The sequence below is a fragment of the Triticum dicoccoides genome, chromosome 7B (assembly GCF_002162155.2).
Source record: "Triticum dicoccoides isolate Atlit2015 ecotype Zavitan chromosome 7B, WEW_v2.0, whole genome shotgun sequence".
In the NCBI taxonomy this organism is placed as follows: domain Eukaryota; kingdom Viridiplantae; phylum Streptophyta; class Magnoliopsida; order Poales; family Poaceae; genus Triticum; species Triticum dicoccoides.
In genome coordinates this window covers 259,456,736-259,480,864 of record NC_041393.1, presented here as the reverse complement: position 1 = coordinate 259,480,864, position 24,129 = coordinate 259,456,736, and the positions used below count along the sequence as shown (strand labels likewise).

General features: G+C 46.7%; 1 protein-coding gene and 2 pseudogenes across 1 annotated transcript; all 3 read left to right on the top strand.

Moving 5' to 3' along the window:
• Window positions 1-9,646: 9,646 nt before the first annotated feature.
• Window positions 9,647-11,809, top strand: LOC119337358 (flavonoid 3'-monooxygenase CYP75B137-like). The gene is made up of 2 exons (XM_037609475.1): window positions 9,647-10,839; window positions 10,947-11,809. Exons 1-2 carry the CDS (start codon window positions 9,673-9,675, stop codon window positions 11,592-11,594), a joined length of 1,815 nt encoding a protein of 604 aa, XP_037465372.1. The 5' UTR covers window positions 9,647-9,672; the 3' UTR covers window positions 11,595-11,809.
• A 350-nt stretch (window positions 11,810-12,159) lies between these two features.
• On the top strand, window positions 12,160-12,728 carry LOC119341518 (annotated as a pseudogene).
• Window positions 12,729-18,964: 6,236 nt separating this feature from the next.
• LOC119338476 lies at window positions 18,965-19,831 on the top strand (annotated as a pseudogene).
• The last annotated feature ends 4,298 nt before the right edge of the window (window positions 19,832-24,129 follow it).

Sequence of the window (24,129 nt, the reverse complement as noted above, 5' to 3'; positions counted from 1 at the left end):
ATTGGCATAGTTGATTCATATACTAAGCAGATGGCACTCGCATGTATGATCTCTAAACTAAGCCGATGGAATTCAATATTGTGCATATGATGTCAATATTATGCATATGATGTCTAAACTAAGCAATGCAAGACACCATATGCATGATATGAGAAATATAAACATTGCAACTTAGAGCATACACCTCAGGTGGGATATAGGACTGGTCATCTGTCTCTAAATCCTCCTCTGAGGAGCTCCCTGTAACCATCGAGATATATGCTTCAATAGGTACCATTGCCTTCTCTGAAGACCTTGTTTTCACTCCAGATCTTTCCATAACCGGCTCAAATGGCTGATACACATGAAGAGTAGTTCAATATACACAGATTGTCGACAAATGGAATACGTAATGAAAAAAATGGCATGAGATAATTCACATATATGATGCCTGGCTACAGGGCAGTGCATAATTCACATATATGATAACTGGCTGAGAAACATGGCATTGCATAATTCACATATCTGATATAGAAAGCAAACAAGAGGCATTCACACAAAGCATGTCTAATCTAAGCAGATGGCATGACAATGCAAGACACCACATGCATGATATGAGCAATATAACCCAGCCAAGTTAGAGCATGCACCTACGACTGGTCATCTATCTCTGAATCCTCCTCTGAGGAGCTATCTGTAACCAGCAAGAAATTTGCATCAACAGGTAGGACTGACTGCTCAGAAGAACTTGTTTTCACTCCAGATTTTCCCATGACCGACTCAAATGGCTGATGCACAGGAAGAGTAGATGAATGTATAAAAATTGTTGACAAATGGAATGCCTGGCTAAAGAAGATGGCATTGCATAATTCCCATATACTCCCTTCGTTCCTAAATATTTGTCTTTTTAGATATTTCAAATGGACTACCACATACGGATGTATATAGACATATTTTAGAGTGTAGATTCACTCATTTTGCTCTGTATGTAGTCATTTGTTGAAATCTCTAAAAAGACAAATATTTAGGAACGGTGGGAGTATGATATAGAAACCAAACAGGTGGCATTCACACAAAGCAAATCTAAACTAAGATGGTGAAATATAAGATGTATAATGTAAGCAATGTGAGGCGCCATATGCATGATATGACCAACATCAGCATGCCAGGTTAGAGCAAACACCTCGAGTGGTAAACATGAGTGGTCGGCTCCCTCTGAATCCCCATCAGAACAGTTATCTTCCTCTGGAATACAATCTGGAATGGCGGGAGGGGGGCACTTCGCCCACCATGGAGCGGCGTCTGCATGACATTATATTCCCACGCAACGGTCTTCTCTTTTTCTCTACATGTTCAGTACGATTGTGTACAATATCTGACATGCATAACAAAAAAAGATAGACAATGGATCATCTATTGTTTGTTGCCCACCCAACATGAACCACATAGAAGACCCCAGATGAACCAGATAGTAGACAAATACTATTTGTTGCTGCCTCGATATGAGACCCACAGGCATTTTAAAACTCAAGTTTGAATGATAAAGTAGCAGGTATTAATAACCGATGTATAAACTAAGCAAACATGAAAGGCTGTGACCTCTCTTCCGGAACTGTGTAGTCCTCAGGTTCATCTGCTCAGTCGATGATGGTAATGCAGTTGGCGTGGCTGCCGGCAACAGGGAAGATGATCTGAGGCAGCGAAAGAAAGTCTTTAGGGGGAATCTCTGCTGAAGTGAACGCTTCTGTCGATGGTGCACCTCAAGTGGGGTGGAAGACAGCACGGCAGGAGCATGACATAACACACAGAGTTTTCTTTGACGCCTATCTGAAAATGAAGTAAATCTGTAAGGGCTCCTTAGAATTCGAGGATTCTATAAACGCAAGGACAGGAAAAACACAGGAATAGGATAGGAATGCACGTGCAAAACAAAGCATTTGGAAACATAGGATTTCAGTCAACCTGGGTATTTGGTTCACATGAATTGGAAGAACACAGGAATGGAGAAACATGGTCAAATTAAAGTCAAACCACATGAAAATGAAAAAAAAATCTTATTATGCCAGTAATGCAATTAGTTCTGTTCTTCATGCATATTAATTTGAAAAGGACGTCCAAGTGAATATTAAAATTCCTACGTTTTTTCTTTGAAAGAGACACCAAAGGAAAAAAAATCCTCCAGTTTTGCTTTGCTCCACTCCTTCTAACCAAATGCACGAATAGTAGTACCATAGTAGTTCCATAGCAAAGGATCCCTGTGGGATCGACATGAATGCAGAGTAACAAGTGATGCAACGAGTGTACAACCTCTTTGGCATAGCCTTGTGGACCTTAGCATCATTGGGTTGGACGTGGAGGATGGTGATGCTGGTGTGACTGTCGGAGGCGCGGAAGAAGATCTGAGGTCTCTAGAAATGGCGTCGAGGGTACTGCTCCGCTGTGATGGACGGTTCCGTCGTTGGAGCAGCTCCGGTGAGGTGTACGGTGGCGGGGCTGAAGCAGGACAAGACAGTCAATGTTAATCTGAAGTGGGACTCTAATATCATCTGCAATAGATGATGTAAAATACATCACCAAAAAGTGCTAGATGTAAAATGCATCAGCCGTGCCACGACCGCTCCGATAGATGTTGTAAGTACTGTTCACTCTAAACTTAACTGAAGAAACTGAACTTTACAGTCGAAACTGAATTTTACTGTCGAAACTGATTGAACTAGTAGCAGAGCATTGCAATAGATGTTTAGGGCATTCGAGCACTAGTAGCAGAGAAGCAGTGATCTAAATCAGCAGACGCTCGAGCAGGGAACGCACTAGCAGAGAGCAAGCCGTGCAATAACACCGCGAGCAAGTGCTAAAGCAGCAACTCCTGTAGCCGCCGGAGGTCGTGCAGCAGGAATAGCAGTGCGAGCGAGAGCAAGAGCAGAGCAGCAGCACGAACAAGAGCAAGAGTGGAGCAGCAGCACGACCGACAGCAATAGCAGAGCAGATCAGCAGCACAAAAGAAAGCAAGAGCAGTGCAGCAGCGCGACCGACAGCAAGAACAGAGCTGCAACGGGAGCAAGAGCCGGAGCCGGAGCAGCAGCAGCGTGAGCGAGGGCCGGAGCAGCTGTAGCTAGTGCCGATGTGGAAGTCGCCGCCGAGTGAGCAATGACATGGGGAAGAGACGCGTGGATGAAGTGGCCGGCAACGGCGCCGTCGATGGAGACCCGCCATGGCTGCTCGGTATCGAGCACCGGCAGCCCCGTGAGATCGAATAAAAGATAAAATGCAGCGGTGAGTGCAGAACCTCCTTGGTGGCGCTGAGTTGGCCTCGGCTTCATCGGAGGAATTGGTGAGGGTGCTGCGGTTCTGGTGGGGTAGGTCAAGATGGCACTGTGGGGATCGAGGTGGCGCGATAGACGAGACAAATGTCGGTTGGTTCCTTGGAGGTGGAGGACGGGGCGGTTGATCCGGCAGGATAACGAGATCAACGACGGATCCTCATCCGGTGCGGTGGATGAGGGACAGCGAGCTGTTGTGGTGGTCGACGTAGTCAGGGAAGAGTCTTCGGCTGGGCGGCGGTCGGGAGGCCGACGGAGGAGCGTGGGGTTTCGCGGGTTTTGGCGGCCTCGGTGTATGAATTGGGGGAATGAAGGAGAAGGGAGGGGGGAGCCATGGCTTAGGGACGCGCTTGTCCAAAATGTAGGGTAAGTTACCAGCATACCCCCACCAGTTTTGACACCACGACGTCGAGCCAACATTTCCGGCTGAGGGGTAGAAGGGGGATTTCGCGTGTCTGGGCTGCGGGACCGATTTCGGATGAGGAGGGAGTTTTCGCGCGCGTCAAAATTTCGGGATAGCAAGGCGCGGCATGGGTTGAAGAGGCGGGAATTTCAAAGCAGGTGAGACAAAAGATACTCGAGCTTGAAAATTTTGGGATAACAAGGTGCGGATTCCTTGTTCGGCAGAACAAACTTAACATGTACAAAAAACAATTCATACAAGACACAAGAGAGTCATGTCCCCTTTTACTATATTGTTATAAATGCCATTGAAAAAACTACAAGAAAAATATAAAAAAATCGGGAGAACAAGATTACCCTGTACAATACCAAATCGGTTCGCACTTCCCTCAACAAAAAAAATCAATTCCCACCAAAAGAACGAGTAATGTCCCTTTTTATATGATTACAAATGCCAGGATCTCGAATTTCAATTTTTGAATCCACATTATGTTGAATTTGAATATATCGTTAGGTGACTCTGCGGTTTATAATTGATGTAGTCGTACATTTTGATCTTCCATCATATATGAACATTTTGCTACACCCGATGAACATATATATTGTCGTCAACCATATGGACTAAATTTGAATCAATCTTCCTTATTTGAATACGATTGTTGTCAAGTTATACAATCATTTAAATATTATCATGATAACAAAAAACATGCATGTAGCAGTAATCATATTTCACTATGAACTACATGTACCATACGATATCCAATTCAAATATTTGTATCCATTTTATGTTGAATTCAAATCATAGTACATTGGTCTAGGTAGCGAGATGTTCGGGATAATCTAAACCCTATTTTCATATGTATAATTTTTGGCTGAATTGGGACAAGTTTTGGTATAAGCTTCTTGCAAAACAGGAGATTCTCTCAACAAGCCTCGTGGTTCCGAAAGGGAACGTGTCACCTTTGTGTGCGAAACGATATACGCTGCCTCCCCCTGATTTTCTTTACAGAGGCAACATAGAACTATATGAGTGCCCTGTAAAAATTTGGAATTATTCCGGGTTCGTTTGGCCTTTTTATACATTAATTGAGTTTCTGGACATTTAATGTGCATAATCCAAATTTGAACTGCAAGCACATGCTCCAGTGCATCAAAGTTGGTTGAAAAATCACATGTGAGTCCTTGGTTGAATTTCTAGGTCCCATGCAAGAAATGAGAATGAAATTCAAACATCTGTGCGTCGTGACTCGGCCGAGAACATCGAGAAACTTGGATTTTAAATTCATGTAAATCCAAAACTCGCCTGGTAATCATGAAACTTGGAATGGTGTCATGTCATGGCACTAACATGCTGTGGTAAAAATTGGACCGATTTGAAACAAGTTTTGGTATAGGGGCCGTTTGGATTATGCCCACACCAGCCCGACCAAAACGACGGCATGCCAAAATTTTGCCGAAGGAAATAGCCGCCGGGAACTCGCCCACATGCTAGTGCAGAATCACAATGGCTGGCCAAAAATTTGGCTCTGAGCCAAAAACTTGGCTGCGATCCAAACACTGGTCCAACCTGTGGTCAACGACCAAAATTTTGGAAGGGCAGTTTGGGGCTGCCATCCAAATAGCCCCATAAGCTTCTTGCAAACCGAAGCTTCTCTCAAGGAGGCTCGTGGTTCTGAGAGGGAACGTGCCACCTTTGAGTGCAAAACTATATACGTTGTCCCCCCTTGAGTTTCTTTACAAAGGCAACATAGAACTACATGAGTGCCCTATTAAATTTTGGAATTATTCCGGGTTCGTTTGGCCTTTTTATACATTAATTGAGTTTCTGGTCATTCAATGTGCATAATCCAAATTTGAACTACAAGCACATGCTTCCGTGCACCAAAGTTGGTTGAAAAATCACATTTGTGTCCTCGGGTGAATTTCTAGGTCCCATGCAAGAAATGGGAATAAAATTCAAACATCTGGGCATAGTGGCTCGGTCGAGAACATTGAGAAACTTGGTTTTAAAATTCTTGTAAATCCAAAATACGCCTGAAAATCATGAAACTTGGCATGGTGTCATGTCATGATACTACCATGTTGTGGTAAAAAAATTGGCCGAATAGGAACAAATTTTGGTATAAGCTTCTTGCAAACCGAAGCTTCTCTCAAGAAGGCTCGTGGTTCTGAGAGGGAACGTGCCACCTTTGAGTGTGAAACGATATACGCCCCCCCCTTGAGTTTCTTTACAAAGGCAACATAGAACTACATGAGTGCCCTGTTAAATTTTGGAATTATTCCAGGTTCGTTTGGCCTTGTTTATACATTAATTGAGTTTCTGGACACTTAATGTGCATAATTAAAATTTGAACTACAAGCACATGCTCCCGTGCACCAAAGTTGGTTGAAAAATCACATCTGTGTCCTCAGATGAATTTCTAGGTCCCATGCAAGAAATGTGAATAAAATTCGAACATCTGGGCATCGTGGCTCGGCCGAGAACATTGAGAAACTTGGTTTTAAAATTCTTGTAAATCGAAAACACGCCTGAAAATCATGAAACTTGGCATGGTGTCATTTCATGGTACCACCATGCTATGGTGAAAAAAATTGGCCGAATAGGAACAAATTTTGGTATAAGCTTCTCGCAAACCGGAGCTTCTCTCAAGAAGGCTCGTGGTTCTGAGAGGGAACGTGGCACCTTTGTGTGCATAATTCAAATTTGAAATACAAGCACATGCTCCAGTGCACCAAAGTTGGTTGAAAAATGTACTATCAGAGTCGGCATATTTGACGAGAGCCGCCATGAGCTCCCCCATATCATTGCAGTTGCGCTTAAGCCGCCCCAGCTTCTGTTTAAGAGGAAGAAAATGATAATTCTTTTCCAACATCAGGACGGCTGAACCAATGTTGATACTATCTAATGAATGGATAACAATTGAGATCCGGCGCACCCAATTGTTTATTGACTCGCCTTCTCCCTGGACACAAGAGTCTAAGTCTAGAATTGATATAGGTTGCTTGCACGTATCTTTCAATTTTTGAATGAAACGTGCTTTCAACTCAGCCCATGACCTGATGGAGTTAGGGGGTAAACCTTTCAGCCAAGTATGCGCCGACCCATCCAACATCATGGTGAAATACTTAGCACATGCAGCATCGCTAACATCCAGCATCTCCATAGTCATCTCATAACTCTCAATCCAAGCTTCTAGGGGTTGATCCGCCGTGTAATTAGGCACCTTGCGAGGGCCCTTGAAATCCTTAGGCAAGCGCTTGTTATGTAGAGTCGGCACTAAACATGGCACGCCTAGGGTTCTGGAGGTCACACCTGCCTCTAGAGAAGCCGATGGGTAAACTGGAGATTGTTGCTGAGCCGCCAGCTCAGCCTCATGTTGCGCTCTGCCCTGGTCCACCAAAGCCTGAGCATCATTACCAGCACGCGGCGGGTCAGGCCTACGAGGCTAGTTGTGGTGCCGCTCACTGCTCGACACTGCTGGCGAGTCAATGTGCCTGCTATAACTCCGGCTTGAACGTGGAGTTAAATGAGTATGTTCACGACTGTATGAATAAGCTGCCTATTGAGCCACTGCCGTCTGGAGAAGCTCTCCGGCTCGCCGTATCTCCATCGCGGCTGGTGACTCATCTTGAACAGGGAGAGCCGCCAATCAGGTGGTCGCGGCGATCATGTTATCCAGAGGGTTAGAATAATAACCCGTGGGCGTCAGAACATGCTGAGGAGGAGTCAAGTTCCAACGCGTGGGGTCTGCAGTACGTGGCTGAACCGGTGCTCCAGCTGTAGGCGCCTCAACAGCCCGATCCACAACAAGCGGGTTACTGGTTCCTGCCCCAGGCGTGTTGAAAAAGTTTCTCGCATCGTAAACCGGGGGTAAACGACTTGTATGCCTTCTGTTAATGACAGTGTTTGATGTGTTCTGGTCCAAGCTCAAGCAAAAAAATTATGCTCGAATCGGCTCTGCTTCCCTCTCGAAGGCGGCTCGTTCCATCGCCATCTGGGTGTTCTCAGCATTAAGATCGTCCTTAGCTTGAGCTATCTCATCATATAACTTTGCAATGTTCACATTATGTTGCGCTTGGTTCGCTGGGGTTACCTCCACCGTCAACAACGTTGCTAGAGCCTCCAATAGGTCAGATAAAATTTGAGCCAGCGGGCGCACTAGGCCTCCTGCCCCGACTGCCGTAGCAGTCGCTGAACCAGAGATCATTGCTGCCGCAGTTGAAGAATTCTGCACCGACTATGTACCGACCATGAATATCGCAACCCGGTTTGGCGGCTCATAGGGGTCCGGAATACTGTCGTCGTCGGAACAGCCCCCAAGCCTACCATTCTACACTTGATACATGGAGTTGGTCTCGCCAGTTGAGGACTCATCGCCTGAGTAGACGACCGTCTCTCCACCGGATACCGATCCTCCCTCAAGATCCACTCCTTGAGTAAAGCCAACAAAGACATGCTTCAGGGCGGCTTGAATCTTGGCGGGTCGCGCACGCTGAGCCATCTCGACGATGTCGTTGCAGGTGTCCGGCTCAACTTCCGACTCGCCAATCTTGCCGATGAAGACATTAATCCCGCCGAAGGGGACCTGGTACCCGTACTCGAATGAGCCGGCCTTGGGACCCCAGCCCGCGTCGTCGATGTAGAGCATGCCGCGGCGACTCTTAGTCATCCGGCCCATAGCGTATCTCTTGATCCCTGGGAAGTTGCCCTTCAAGAACTCGAAACCACCGTGTGCTGGCCCCACGGTGGGCGCCAACTGTCGTGGACTTAACACGGCAGATGCCCTAGCAAGAGGACTTAGGTATGGAGCCATCGCCGCTAAGTTAACTTGAAGGGGTTAAAATGGGACAAAGAACACAAAGAGTTTTACCCAGGTTTGGCCCCTCTCAACGAGGTAAAGCCTACTCCTACTTTAGGTTGTATTGCTTGTGTTCCGATTATCAGGAAACGAATACGCTTGACCTAGTTCTTGATCTTTTGTTTCTTAAGTTAACCCGCCGCCGGGTCTCACCTTTATATACACAGGTTGAGGCCTACGGCTTACAGAGTCCCGGTCGGCTCACACAACGTGACCAGCTCGGTTTCTAACAACACTTGCCTTACATAACAAGTTAAACATATGGCGGCTTATCCCTTTGGGCCCTAAGTCGCCTCCGGGTCTTGGGCCTTCAATAAGCTTGCTTCAAGAACCGCCATCTTCACATCTTGGGCTTCTTCATCTTGAGTCGCCCGTAGCATGACCCGGCCCCCTCCTGGGCGGGTCATACGTAGTAGTTATATTCCCAACATGACCCGAGTTGGTTATACCTGTCAATGGCGATATTAAGTCGTTACCTTGTTCAAGGTATTGCTCGGTTTTCCTCGAACTGATTCTTCACGGTGAAAAGCTAGATTCTTGCTTTGATGGTTGGATCCGGTGACAGTGTCGCTTGAGCATTGATGCCTCCTGAAGGCGTTGTTGTTGAAGAGCTTCGCTGTCCGTGTGGTCTTATTAAATGGCTGGTGCGGATTCGGTCTTTGTTGTAGCTTGCTGATTGCAGATCTTATCGCTTTAGAGTGTTTTCTCATCGTCTATGCATAGATTTGGTTTTATATGTCTTTGCTATTTGTTGACGTATTTTTTATATGAGTTTGTATTGTTTATGTGCATTCTAGTTATGCAGAGACCGAATATGTGCTCGTTGTGTTTGTTTCTGAGTCAATAAAATGCCCCCTTTATCAAAAGAAGTCGGAGTGGTCCACTAAGTTTCCCCGCTCGGTTATTTTTTTCCGGCCGGCAGCAGGCGGCCGCTGCCGTGAGGCGACAAGCGAGGCATCCCGTTCTTGGCTGCTCCAGTCCACATCCGAAGATGCCAATCTGGTCAATCTCGATCGGAAGCCCGCACTACCCCCACCCCATAAATTAGTCGGGATCAGCCGCACAACCATTAATCGCTAACATTGGCAGAGCAAACGATAAGTATTGCATGGATGTCAACGACGAGTGTCCCTCGCATTTTCCCTCCGCGAGCTGGCAGCTCGCCGCCGGGACGAGACAAACGCGACGCCCCCGTTCGTTGCTGCTCCCGTCCACACGCGGCCATACCAACCAACGCCTATTGGAGAAAGCCAAGTGGAAAACACCGCCTCGCCCGTAAATCCAATCAGGATCCGCCACGCACCATCGCCGTCTGTTTCTCCCTGTCTCAGTCCCTAGCTACCACCACCGCAGCGTGCGCAGCCATGGACGCGGCCACCTCGACGACGCTCCTCTACGGGGCGCTGCTCGCGGCTGCTTTCCTCTACGTCGCCACCATCCGGCGTGGCCGCGGCAGGGGCGAAGGCGGCCTGCCGCCGGGCCCCAGGGGCCTGCCGCTCTTGGGCAGCCTCCTGTCCCTCGACCCGGACCTGCACACCTACTTCGCCGGCCTCGCCAACAAGTACGGCCCCATCTTCTCCATCCGACTCGGCTCCAAGCTGGGTATTGTCATCACCTCCCCGGCGCTGGCCCGCGAGGTGCTGCGCGACAACGACCTCGTCTTCTCCAACCGGGACATCCCGGACGCCGCGCGCTCCATCTCCTACGGCGGTGGCCAGAACATCGTCTGGAACCCCGTCGGTCCCACCTGGCGTCTGCTCCGCCGCGTCTGCGTCCGCGAGATGCTCAGCCCTGCTGGCCTGCAGAATGTGCACGGCCTCCGCCGCCGCGAGTTCAGGGCCACGCTCGCGCACCTGCACTCCATGGCCAGCGCCGGCATGCCGGTTGACGTCGGCGCCCAGATGTTCCTCACCACCATGAACGTCATCACCGGCACGCTGTGGGGAGGCAACATAGGGACCGAGAGCGAGCGGACGGCGGTGGGCAAGGAGTTCCGGGAGCTTGTCGCGGAGATCACCGAGATGCTCGGCGCACCCAACGTGTCAGACTTCTTCCCGGCGCTGGCGCCGTTCGACCTGCAGGGAATCCGGAAGAAGTCGGACGCGCTCAAGGAGCGGTTCGACGAGATCTTCGGCAGGATCATAGAGAAGAGGGTCGAGGCCGACCACGCCGGCGGCGACACGGCGGAAGACTTCCTCGAATACATGCTCAAGATGGAGAAGGAAGGTGGCGACGGGAAGGCCGCCTTCACCATGACCAACGTCAAGGCCCTGCTCATGGTAACCAATCAGTCACTAGCTAGCTCCATTAGCAATCCGTACACCTACTCTCGCGTCTCACGCTTAATTGATTTCTTTTACGTGCATGTGTCCTGTGATGATGATAGGATATGGTGGTTGGGGGCACAGAGACGACGTCGAACACGGTGGAATGGGCCATGGCGGAGATGCTACAAAACCGGGGGATACTGCGGAAGGTGCGGGAGGAACTCGACGCGGTGGTTGGTATCGATGGCGTGGTGGAGGAATCGGATCTCCCGCAGCTGCACTATCTGCATCTGGTGGTCAAGGAGACGCTCCGGCTGCACCCGGCGCTGCCGCTCATGGTGCCGCACTGCCCCAGCGAAGACACGACCGTCGGCGGCCACCGCGTCCCGGCGGGAAGCCGCGTGTTTGTCAACGCGTGGGCGATCATGAGGGACCCCGCTGCGTGGAAGGATCCGGCGAAGTTCATCCCGGAGAGGTTCGCCTCTCAGGCGAGCGACGGTGACAGCGGGCGGAAGGTGGACTTCACCGGCAGCGAGCTGGACTACGTGCCGTTCGGGTCGGGGAGGAGGATCTGCGCGGGCATCGCCATGGCCGAGAGGATGACGGCATACTCTGTGGCCATGCTGCTGCAGGCCTTCGACTGGGAGCTGCCGGAGGGAGCGGCGCTGGACCTGACAGAGAAGTTCGGCATCGTCATGAAGAAGGCCACGCCGCTGGTCGCCGTTCCGACGCCGAGGCTTTCCAGACCCGAGCTCTATTCCGCATAGATAGCTGATCCTACTCCATGACCATGACTCCGTGCTCGAATCAGTTCAGCCTGCAGTACATTTCCCCTCTCGTGCTGTTGGTCCAAACAAAAGTTTGCTTTTCTACGGTTTCAATTGTCTGCTTCTTCTGTAGTAGCACTAGCAGTGTGCAGACAGCATCTATTATATCTATATACCTATTACAATATTTATATGGATTTTGATATTTGGCGATCGTTCTAAATCTTGCAATAGTACCGAACTTGGACATGTGAGTGACCTTGGAACATCTCCAATAGCCGCACCAAAAAACACGTGCGCGATAAAATGCCCATTTAGCGCGCGCATGAAGTTTTCACGCGTTGCAGCGGAGGCGGAAAACAGCCGCACGTGATAAACATTTGTGCGCGCAGGGGACAAAGCTGTCAGTCGCACGGTAGATTTGGACGGTGCGCCTATAAAATGCGACGCTCGCCACACGGTGCTTCACACTGCCACGCGCGCATTTCCCTTCCTGCTTCCACTGCTTTCTCGCCGCTTCCTCTGCTTCCTCAGCGCTTCAGCGCCCCGCCACCATCGCGCCACCATGCCGCCGCGCCGTCGGGGATCATCGGGCTACCGCGGCGTCCGCCTGCGCCCCTCCGGCGCCTACTACGCCGAGATCCGGTCCGGTGACTTCCGCCTCGGCCTCGGCATGTTCGAGAACGAGGCCGCCCGCGCGTATGACGCGGCGGCGTGGCGTCTATGGAGGCCTCACGCGCAAATGAACTTCGACGACGTCTACACGCGCGAGCAAGCGCAGCGCGTCGCCCCTCCGCCTCCTCTGATAACAGACCAGGGCCGTGAGGACCACCGTCGGCTGCAGCGCCGCCTCCTCATCACCGAGGAGGACGAGCGAGCCATGTCAGAGTGGCGTCGGCGCCACCCGGAGGACGTCGCCGCCGAGAACGCCGTCTGGGCAAAGAGGACGGCAAGGCGCCGCGTGGAGCGTGCGGACAAGCATCGGCGCAAGGCACTGGCCATATCGCAGTGCTATCTCGTCAACACCGGTGGGAAGTCGTTCTTCGGGACAAACGATGAACGTTGGGATGACATTTGGCTTGATACCTCGGACAACACCACCAGGATGATGATGATGAGGACGAATGGGAATAGGTTCTAGTTGTACCGTAGTTTAATTATCTAGTTGCATCGTAGTTTTTTTTATCTAGTTGCATCGTAGTTCTTTATCTATCTATGCGATGTATCGTTTTATCTATGTATTATGAAATATCTATGTATAAAATTTATCTAACTATGCATATGCACCGTAGTCCAGAGTGTTTGTGCGACAGCGCACGCTGCTGGAGCTATACGCGCGCTGCATTTAACCGCGTCTGCTGGAGTCAGCGCTGCCCGCGGCGCCAAACAAGACGATGGGCGCGCTGCAACGTGGTTTTCAGTGCGCCACACGTTGGGCGGCTGTCGGAGATGCAGCAGCGTACAACTACTCCGACACCTCGAACGTCAGCATACATTGACCGGTAACACCTTAAATATCCTCTTTCGCAACCCAATATCTCATTACCAAATCCTTAAATTCATACAACTACATGCGACGTAACCTAGTCTAATCTTCGTCGATACTAGTTCGCCTTCATGTCCGTGTCCATGTCCGGTGACCGGTTAAGCCCCCCGAGTGATGGTGCGGTCATCGGCGAGGAAGAGTAGGACATGGGGCACGGGCCGGCTCACGCATTCGAGTGCCACAGTCTCGCTTGATCCGCTCTTCCTTGTTGGAGCCTGTGTCCTGGACGTCGCTGTGCGATCTGAGATCCACGATAGACCCCTCGTGGTTAGAGCCCGACACCTCTACCACGACGCGGGCGCAGTGCGAGGGGTGCCGGTTACCCATACCAGCTCCGATGCGACGTGCGACTCCGCCTACGCGGCCTCCTCCGTGAGGGCTGTCACGCCTCCCACGCCCTCTGCCTCGCACAACAAGCACACCACTCATTGTTAGCGGACACACCATGTTCACCCGGCATATACCTCCGACTCTAAGCCCATGGGTTGATGCGCCACCAAAGGGGTTGCACCACCGCGACGGCGTAAGCACGCCAGATGGACCCTAAATTATTTGCATTTAAAAAATGACATTTCAAAATTGATCATAATTTTCGAAATATGTTAAAAAAATCAATAACGTTTTGAATATGATGCTGCTCTCGAAGGTTCTCATTCCACATTATTCAATAGTTGCGAACAACTCAAGTGGCTAGCTGCACGCGATGGGTAGTTGGAATTCGTAAGTTCGAGTCCTCCGAAGTGCGCTCTTTTCTGTGACTTTTGGCATCGTGATGTTGTGCTGAACTCGCTTGCTTTGGTGCCAGTGGATTGGCTCGGTCGCATTCCCCTATGCGGCACGCGAACGCTCCTGTTGGGTGCTGCAAGCGCGGGCCAGCGCTCCTGAGCCTTCACCACATTACCAAGCTCAGTTTGTTGAATAAAAGTTCCTTATTTGGCCCTTTATTAAAATCTGATTCCTTTTTTGGCCCTAAATTTTTTTACTTTTCCCTTTTTGACGCAACAACTTCATTTTTTTCTTCCTTGACACTTTTGTTAGTTTTTGCTATTCACACTGTCAACCGCGACTTGAAAAGTCATTTTCGCCCTTGTTGTAGGAAGCTGAAAAGAAAAACCAGAAAAACAAAATCCCGCTCACCAAACCGTCGCGAGCCCTTCTTCTCCCGATTCCCCTTCTCCTCGATCCCTAACCCTCACAGCGGCGGCGCGAGGCTGGAAGAGCGGATGGAGGAGGGCGTGGCCGATGCTGCTACGGGTGGAGGGATGGACGGTGAGGTGGAGGAAGGCCACGGCGCTGCACCGGCCTCGTCCTCCGAAGTGCGCTCTTTTCTGTGATTTTTGGCATCGTGATGTTGTGCTGAACTCGCTTGCTTTGGTGCCAGTGGATTGGCTCGGTCGCATTCCCCTATGCGGTACGCGAACGCTCCTGTTGGGTGCTGCAAGCGCCGGCCAACGCTCCTGAGCCTTCACCACATTACCAAGCTCAGTTTGTTGAATAAAAGTTCCTTATTTGGCCCTTTATTAAAATCTGATTCCTTTTTTGGCCCTAAATTTTTTTACCTTTCCCTTTTTGACGCAACAACTTCATTTTTTTCTTCCTTGACACTTTTGTTAGTTTTTGCTATTCACACTGGCAACCGCGACTTGAAAAGTCATTTTCGCCCTTGTTGTAGGAAGCTGAAAAGAAAAACCAGAAAAACAAAATCCCGCTCACCAAACCGTCGCGAGCCCTTCTTCTCCCGATTCCCCTTCTCCTCGATCCCTAACCCTCACAGCGGCGGCGCGAGGCTGGAAGAGCGGATGGAGGAGGGCGTGGCCGATGCTGCTACGGGTGGAGGGATGGACGGTGAGGTGGAGGAAGGCCACGGCGCTGCACCGGCCTCGTCCTCGGGCGACCATGGCGGGTAGGCGAAGGGCGGCCATGGCGGGATGAAGCAGGACGGTCAAGGCGCGGTGCCAGAAGGCGGCCATGGCAGGGAGGTGGAGGACATGCAAGGTGCGGCGTCGGAGGGCGGCCATAGCGGGGAGGTGGAGGTCGGTCAAGGTGCGGCGCCGGAGGGTGGCCTTGGCGGGGAGGTGGAGGGCGGTCAAGGTGCGACGGCCACAGATGCAAGTACTCCGGCATGGCTAGAAGGGTAAGTGCCTCTCTTCTCTAGATTTGAGTATTTGTTTCAACTCTGTTCATATAAAACAGTGTACTTAGAGATGGATTGAAGATGCATCAATGTACTTAGAGATGGGTCTTTTGCTTTCACAGGATGGATCCAAACTCAACTTATTTACTGATCTATGTTCGTCTTTTGTAGGTGAGAAAGAATTCTCATGATTGCTCTAGTACAAAAAAGAAAAAGAATGTGAAGAATGCAACCAAGCGGTCGATATGTGAGCACGTAAAGGATTGGCTAATTGAGGATGCAACTCTAGGACCAAAGGCATTGCGAAAGAAGCTTAAAGACACTACTGGAATCAGCTTCTTTGCCGTCAGCACCATGAAATCAACATCAACTACAAGAGAGTATATATGGGTAAGCTGCTAGCCTTGAAGGAACTATATGGTGATCGGGACACAAGCTTTGATAATCTGTATAGTTTTAAGGCACAAATTGAAAGGTGTTGCCCCGGTAGCATAGTGATAATTGAGCATTACCTGTTGTGGACCTGGACTATTGTATGTCACCTTTATGTGTGTGGAGGACCAAATATGTGGACTGTTTGCATATATGTGAACCTGGGCCAAGTATGTGTGATTCTTTTGTTCGCATATATGTGAAGCTGCTCCAAATATGTGATAATTTGTTCATATGTGAACTATACAGGGAACATGGCATCAAAATACAAGGGAGGCTCTATGCAATTTTTCAATTAAAATTGAAGATATGGTTTGAATTAAAAATTGTTACGCGGATATGCTAAATAGCAGATTTTGTTTCATTCGGTAATATATTCCAGTTCATATTGCCATTGCTTTTGACTTCCAGTTCACAATTTTGGTCACAAAATACATCAAGGGTAAAATGGACTTTTTATGTCGTATTTAGCGGTCTTAGTTGTCAAAACTAACGAAAATGTCATAAAGGGAACAAAATGAAGTTTGAGTGTCAAAAAAGGAAGATTTTTCTTTTTAGGGCCAAAAAGGGAATCAAATTTTAAGAGAGGGCTAAATAAGGAATTCTCTCCAGTTTGTTGCCTATTAATAGGAAATAACTCTATTTGAGCTTTCCTTTGGTACAAACATTAACATATATTCAACTTTGTTCATGTTGATTAATATAAAAAATGAAAACATTTACGAATGCAAAAATGTTCACGGATTTTGAACAAAAAATCACAAAACTTTCAAAAAATGTTCAGCGAAGTTGGAAAAAGTTCATCGAATATGAAAATAGTTCATCGATTCTTAAAAAAGTTTATCAGATTTGGAAAGTGTTCACCAATTTTTGAAAAAAGTTCACCACATTTGATAAAAGTTCATGGAATTTGAAGAAAGTTCATCAAATTTGAAAAAAAAAGTTCATCAGATTTTAAAAAGCTTCATCGATTTTCAAAAATAGTTCATCCAAAATGGAGGTTCATTGATTTGAGCAAACAGGTCATCAAATTTTCGGAAAAGTTCATCAAAAGATGAAAAAGTTCACGAACTAAAAAACCGCGCATTTAAGAAAATAAATAAAGAAAAGATAAAAGACCTAGAAAAAAAGAAAAGAAAAAGAACAAAACAAACTGATAAATTAATAAAAGAGTAAAACAAAGATACAGTGCACAAGTTGGTTAGTGGCCTGTTGGTTGTGGCGTGTTGATTGTGAAGGAGGTCGTGGGTTTGATTCAGTGTTAGTGCCTTTAATTTTTTGGATTAAAACACAGGAAGAAAAAACTCTAGACGGGCCGGCCCAGCAAGGGAGCTGGTGTGCGCTGCAGTCGCCAGTTAACGAAAACGCACGTTAACAGACGCCCGCTGCGCTAAATAGGATTTGCCTGTTGCTTGACACATATCACGGAGTCCTTCGTAGATGCTAGGAATGAAAGGCGAGATATTGGTCCTGCCCATTTAAGCAGATACGTGGCTCCCGATGTTAGGAACCTTACAACAGGTTTTGTCCGGTTTTACCATTTTGAAAACTTTCTAGAACATTCCTGGACCGATTTTTTATTTCCTTTTACACTTTCTTTTTTTGTTTTCGTTAGGATTTTTGGATCATCATTTTTTGTTTAGTTTTTTCTAATTCTACAATTGCAAAAAAATGTTTAAAATCTTGAAAAAATAGTTTGGTATTAGAAATCATTTTTTTCAAGGACTATTATGAATTTCAAAAAATGTTCACAAATTTTTCAAAAAAAGTACTTTCAAAATGTTCATATTTTTGAAAAAAGCCCCAATTTTTTTTAAAAAAGTGCATGAATTAAGCTTCTTCATAATTTCACTCTTTTCCTGTTTTTGATTTTGTTTGCGTCAAATAGGACCTCCCACTCGCCATTTTAATGGTGGGGCAATTCCCAGATGGAGGGATGTAATGGCCTGAGGACCATTTTGCATTCGGTTAGTTTCCTTTTCCAGGGCATTCATTTTTTCTGGTTTTTTTCATTTCTTTTCCCTTTCTTCCCTGGTGATTTTCTGGGATTTTTGGCATCTTGCTGTTGTGCTGAATTCACTTGCTTTGGTGCCAGTGGGTTGGCTTAGCCGTGTCCCCCTGCACGGCACGCGCTCAATTGGACACAATGAGTATCCAATAGGAGCCCCCGCGAACGATGCGAGCCGTGTTGCCGCGCGAGCAATGCGAGGCGCCCTAATGGGTCGGCCAACTACGCGCGATCGTTAGCGGGGTGCTCCCGTGCGAGCAATGCGAGTTGATTTGCTTGCTATAAGCGACACATCACAGAGACCTTCCCGGAGGCTAGGAACGAGCGGTGAGAATTTGTCCTGCCTATTTAAAAAAAACTAGTACTAAATTGCCCGTACGTTGCTACGGAAAATAAAAGATGTACAAAAATATATTACTAAAAATTCATTACATTTTGTGAAACCTTTACCACATACCAGTTAGATTCCCCATATCACCCATAGCCACCCAAATCTTTTTTTTGCCTCAAACTCTGCTGCCCTATCACTCCTCGATAAGTGTACTTACTCAGGTTGTGCACTTGGCTGAGCGAGATCTTCCCCTTTGGCATGAGAACCGCCTACCTACGCTAACGTAACTAATGCAGATGGCGGAAGTTAGTAGTTCTCCTATGCCAACATGAACACAAACGAAATCGTCGAATCTCGTATAGAAAGAAAAGGAACCACTTCTATTCTCTTTTCTTAAGTATAAGAGGGATAAGTACTTATTCCTGGCCGGCGGTATCATTGCTGCTCCCCGCCTAATGCGGATCATTGTGCAATGCTTATGTGAAATCTCAATCCAAAACTTATTCGTTTCGTTGGAAAAACCAACGCCAGTCTAAAACTAAGTCTTCCTTTCAAAAGTGAGCGAGCAGAGCTGAAAAAGATGGAGTTACCTGGAGATGAGATTTCTTTCTACGGATATGAAGGATAGAAATATGCTATTTGCTGCTATTACAACGAATCAACCAATTCGTAGTAAGTGTTCCCGTCTTCCCGATCTACATGATTTTTTTCCAACCAACATCTCTCAGAACTTTGCTATAACGCCAAACTTGGATATAACGCCAACGCCTGAGCGAATTGCCGGCGTCACAATAGTTTTACAAATAGAAGAGTATTTGGGCCAAAATGAGTCCGAACAGGGAGCAGTCAATTTAGCTAGAACAGTATTGGGAGCCCGCCACCGAAATGGCGAAACTTGGCAGGGCATATTAGAGGATATCGGGCGGGTGATGGTATGGATAATTTTATCCAGAATCTGCCTGGTGCCTACCCGGAAACCCCATTGGATCAATTTGCCATTATCCCAATAATTGATCTTCATGTGGGCAACTTTTATTTATCATTTACAAATGAAGTCTTGTATATGCTGCTCACTGTCGTTTTGGTCGTTTTTCTTTTTTTTTTGTCGTTACGAAAAAGGGAGGTGGAAAGTCAGTGCCAAATGCATGGCAATCCTTGGTCGAGCTTATTTATGATTTCGTGCTGAACCTGGTAAACGAACAAATAGGTGGTCTTTCCGGAAATGTGAAACAAAAGTTTTTCCCTCGCATCTCGGTCACTTTTACTTTTTCGTTATTTCGTAATCCCCAGGGTATGATACCCTTTAGCTTCACAGTGACAAGTCATTTTCTCATTACTTTGGCTCTTTCATTTTCCATTTTTATAGGCATTACGATCGTTGGATTTCAAAGACATGGGCTTCATTTTTTTAGCTTCTTATTACCTGCGGGAGTCCCACTGCCATTAGCACCTTTCTTAGTACTCCTTGAGCTAATCTCTTATTGTTTTCGTGCATTAAGCTTAGGAATACGTTTATTTGCTAATATGATGGCCGGTCATAGTTTAGTAAAGATTTTAAGTGGGTTTGCTTGGACTATGCTATTTCTGAATAATATTTTCTATTTCATAGGAGATCTTGGTCCCTTATTTATAGTTCTAGCATTAACCGGTCTGGAATTAGGTGTAGCTATATCACAAGCTCATGTTTCTACGATCTCAATTTGTATTTACTTGAATGATGCTACAAATCTCCATCAAAATGAGTCATTTCATAATTGAATAAAAACGAGGAGCCGAAGATTCTAGGGGGCTACAACTGCGCTTTTGCAGCACTGAACATGGTTCCGGGTACTCAAGATATTGTGTTTGGAGAGGTGTAGATAGATAAGACATAGTCTTGCTCGATCAGGACCCACAAGCAAGGGCTTGCGCTTCCCGCGCGAAAGAAAGCAAAATATACGGATTGAGATAATAACGGACTGGTTTATTTGGTTATCTGAACTTGGTTGACAGTACCCAGATTCTCCTTTTCTGATTGACTTGCGACATTGGAAAGTCAAGATGGTACCCGGCTTATCGACATTGGCGACATTGGGAAGTCAAGATATTGGGTTTGTTTTACAAAGAAAGGTGAAAGCCGAAAGCCTTACGCATTGCTTTAAGAAAGTGAAGAGATGGGCGCCCTATTCTCTGTGGTCTGTGACGTTCTGTCAGCTATTGCCCGTGCTCAGTTCCAGATTTCTTCCATCAGTAGTCGGTATCTTCCATTTCAAATGCTAGTGAACATCACTTCTTCTAATATGCAATTCCTGAATGGGAACAGACTTGAAACCCTTCTTTTCCTAGCATTTCAGCCCAGGCGGCTTCCCTCTATATTAATAAGTTCTTTCGAGCAATCACTGATGTAGGTAGGGCTGGTGCGAGAAGAGATTGTCTTATGCCAGAAAAGAGGTGCTCCATGTCGAAGGCAGAAAAGACGTGCTTATCAAATCGGTGGTCCAAGCTCTACCAACCCGGGACTCTAACAACACTGGTCTATAGGGCTTAAGCTAGGGAAGGGGTATAGAATGGTACTTTCCATTTCTCAGGAATCCATAGAGAGAAGATCCTCCAGCTGCGGGTACAAGGCAGTTACACTTATTTCAGCAAAAACTATTAGGAATGATGCTGATGGCAGATGCTTGCACTATTCACTTAAGGCTGGGTTGGCTTCTTAGTTAAGAAGAAGCAAACAGTTCGGCCTGATTGAAAACTAGCGTTTCTTGTCCTTGCATCTTGCGAAAAAACGGAGTAAAAAAGAACAAGAGCATGAGTTGGGTCTGTGATTCCTGTTCGAGAAGCGGTTCCAACATCTGCCTTCAGGGTCTTGGTTAGCCGGAACTAGAAATGCCGGGACTATGGGGAAGGGTCCCTCGGGCGAGATGGCTAAGCGTGTACGACGAATTCTGTCTATCTGAAGATCTGAGAAAGGCGCTGATTACAGCTCTGTCCTTGGATGGACCATAGGCCTGATGCTAGGAGAGTGTAGTTCGAGCATTCTATTGTGTGCTCGATCCGTGATACGCAAAGCAATCTCCTGTTTACTATTGATCTACTTCCCTCTAGCATCACTCATCCTTACGGCACTAGTCCATCCATCCCTCGACCGAAGAGAGTCTTCCTCCTCACGGAACTAGGGTTTGGTTTCATAGACAAGACTTTCGAGCGCGACGTTGCGCACATCCTCTTGCTTGGTATCTTTTCTAGTGTACATCACATTCATTTTCCTTTCCATTCATTTTCCTTTCATGTAGATATGATAATCTTCGTGCCATCAACCTCATATAGGAGCTGCCAGTAGTACTTTCGCGGGATTTTAAAGCAGGCAAACTTATGATGCGAGTCTAGTTAGAATAGAACCAGTGCACTCTGAAATCCGAACCAACCAATACGCTTCGCTTTCCTCTGCTCGTATAGACTCCGTTCGTGTTAGGACATCCATAGCCAATAGTAATAGTAGCTAGTAGCTTCGCCCCCCCTTGCCCCCGGAAAGGTTCTCGTTCCTCACTGGATCTAGTTGACTTGCTGCTACAGCAATCAATCTATCTATATGTTCCGGACGGAAGAGAGAGTTTCCTACATTCCCATTCCCATGAACTGAACATCGGGTACCAACGATCTGGAATCCCGTGCTGAAACCTACAGATATGCACCTGTGCAGACCAACCTGGCAATCCTCCTGTCTATTCTTTCTATCTGGACTAGCGCTTCCCACTGGAGCTTACTACTTGACTAGAGCACTTGAACTTGTTAGTTTCATTAGTCAGTTTCCTAGCATAGCAAAGTGAGTTTCCCATCAACGGATTATCATCCTGTTGTTTCCATGAACATCAGGTACATATATGAACCTGTCAACGGAGCGGAACATATGATATGAACCAAGTAGATTCGTCTTTTTGCTCGTAACGTTAGTAGTTACTCGCTCATTAGTAGTGAACTATGATCATTTGTGAGGAGTATGTTTTCAACTCTATGTATGTCAATTCGAGAGTAGAGCGATCTATGTCAACCAAGAGCAGAACTCTCTCTATTTCCGGCACATGCTTTCTTTCAATCAAGAAGAAGATTATTTCAGATTTTATCACTATCCGGACTGCTATCTACTATCTACCTATCTAGCTACCCGGGCTCGTTGTGAGGCGGGACCCAACCCTCCTCTTCACTCCACTGCTTCAACAGAAATGGATCCATCATCTGCTACCCATGAGTAATAACGTTACTAAATTGCCCGTACGTTGCTACGGAAAATAAAAGATGTACAAAAATATATTACTAAAAATTCATTACATTTTGTGAAACCTTTACCACATACCAGTTGGGTTTTGTTACTCTTTGTTGTACGTCTCCTCCACACATATCTCTGCTTCATATTCCCCACACTTGTCCTCTCCGGTCACCAACTCTTCCTCTAGCCATTCCATCATTTTTCTCCAACTTTGTCATATCTTTGTAGATGTTTCGAGCTAAAGAATGGTGACACATTAAGTGACAACGTGGCTGGGCTTCACTTCTTAAATACCACTTTCTTTGAATCACTAAACACATTTTATTTGTAGCATCGATTTTTTTTCCTTACATTTTCCACCTCAGCCTTTTACACACCTAATTTGTTTCATCTCTCCTTTACCATAGTGACAGTTTCCATTCATGGTTAAACAAATAAAAATCACATACGCCCTTAAACGCAATGCAAAAAAAAATCTAGTAAGCTCTCCCTGAATCCAAAAGCCCAAGACAAAACTAGACACCACGTACATATACATGTTGATCAGTAGCGTAGTTACTTAAAATCTTGGACAATATTCCACACTACTAAGCTTGCTCCTGAACAATGAGAGAGTTTTACTAAGATCTTTGTTGACCCTGCAAAGTATTTATAATTAAATTTGACATAACAATATTGAAACAAAAATATGTCATCGAGTTCCTTGCAATATTTGGACTAAATACACCCTACCAAAAAGAGTAGTATAACTACACAACGGTATTTGGTGGCAGGTGACTGCGGCGGCTTCATACCCGGCAGGCGTCCTGCTTGAGGAGTGCGTCGGACTGGTGGATGCCCCATACCCGACAGACGTCCTGGTTGGGATCTCAGGGCTTAGATATTAGGTTTGGCTACAAGGTCTGTTTTGTATTAGACCCAGACTATCAGCATCCCTTCATCAACTGGATAGGAATAACGACAGATGTTGTCTAGACGGTTGCTTTAGTCTTACTGTTGTATGACTCTGTAAGATCTTGTGTGAATAATTAATAAAGTGGTCGCATGCGTTGTCCAGATGCAAAGGGGATCCTCAACGATGGTACTCCCTCCTTCCATCTATATAGGGCCTAATGCGTTTTTTGATGCTAACTTTGACCAAATATTAGAGCAATGATATATGACATGCAACTAACACAAAGCACACCATTAACTTCGTATGTGAAAGGTTCTTTCAATGATATAATTTTCATATTGTGCATGTCATGTACTATTAATCTTGTCAATAGTCAAAGGCGGTCTTAAAATTCTCATTAGGCCCAATATAGATGGAAGGAGGGAGTATGCTCCTGAACCCTTCTTGGCCAAGCGGTTTGGCTGTCACTTACTAATTTGCCCATCACATCTACCTTCAAGAAATTAAATATGTGGAAACAAAAAGTATTTAAGGAAAATTATGGTACAATTCTAGATTCATATAGCATATAACCTGCCACGCAATTAATCATACGTACTCACCATCCATCAAAAGAACATTCTTAACTTCGTCTATTGTACACGCCGTCTGCTTCTCTTGTAGATACCTCTTAGTATAAAGTTATTAGAACATCTTCAATAGACGGCCCAAATATAAAAATACTTCATTTTTGGACCGTCTGAGACAAAAAACGCTGCTTCAACAAACGGTTCATATGTAAAAAAATTGGACCGCGGCCTCCTCGTGAGGTAAAATACAACACCTCGCGGTGCAAATTTACATCACGAGGTGCATCTGGTCCAAAACCAGCCGCCACCCGTGAACGCCCAACCGCCACTTCATTTCTTTTCCCGCCCTCCCGCGCCCGTCTGCCCGCCCGCGACCC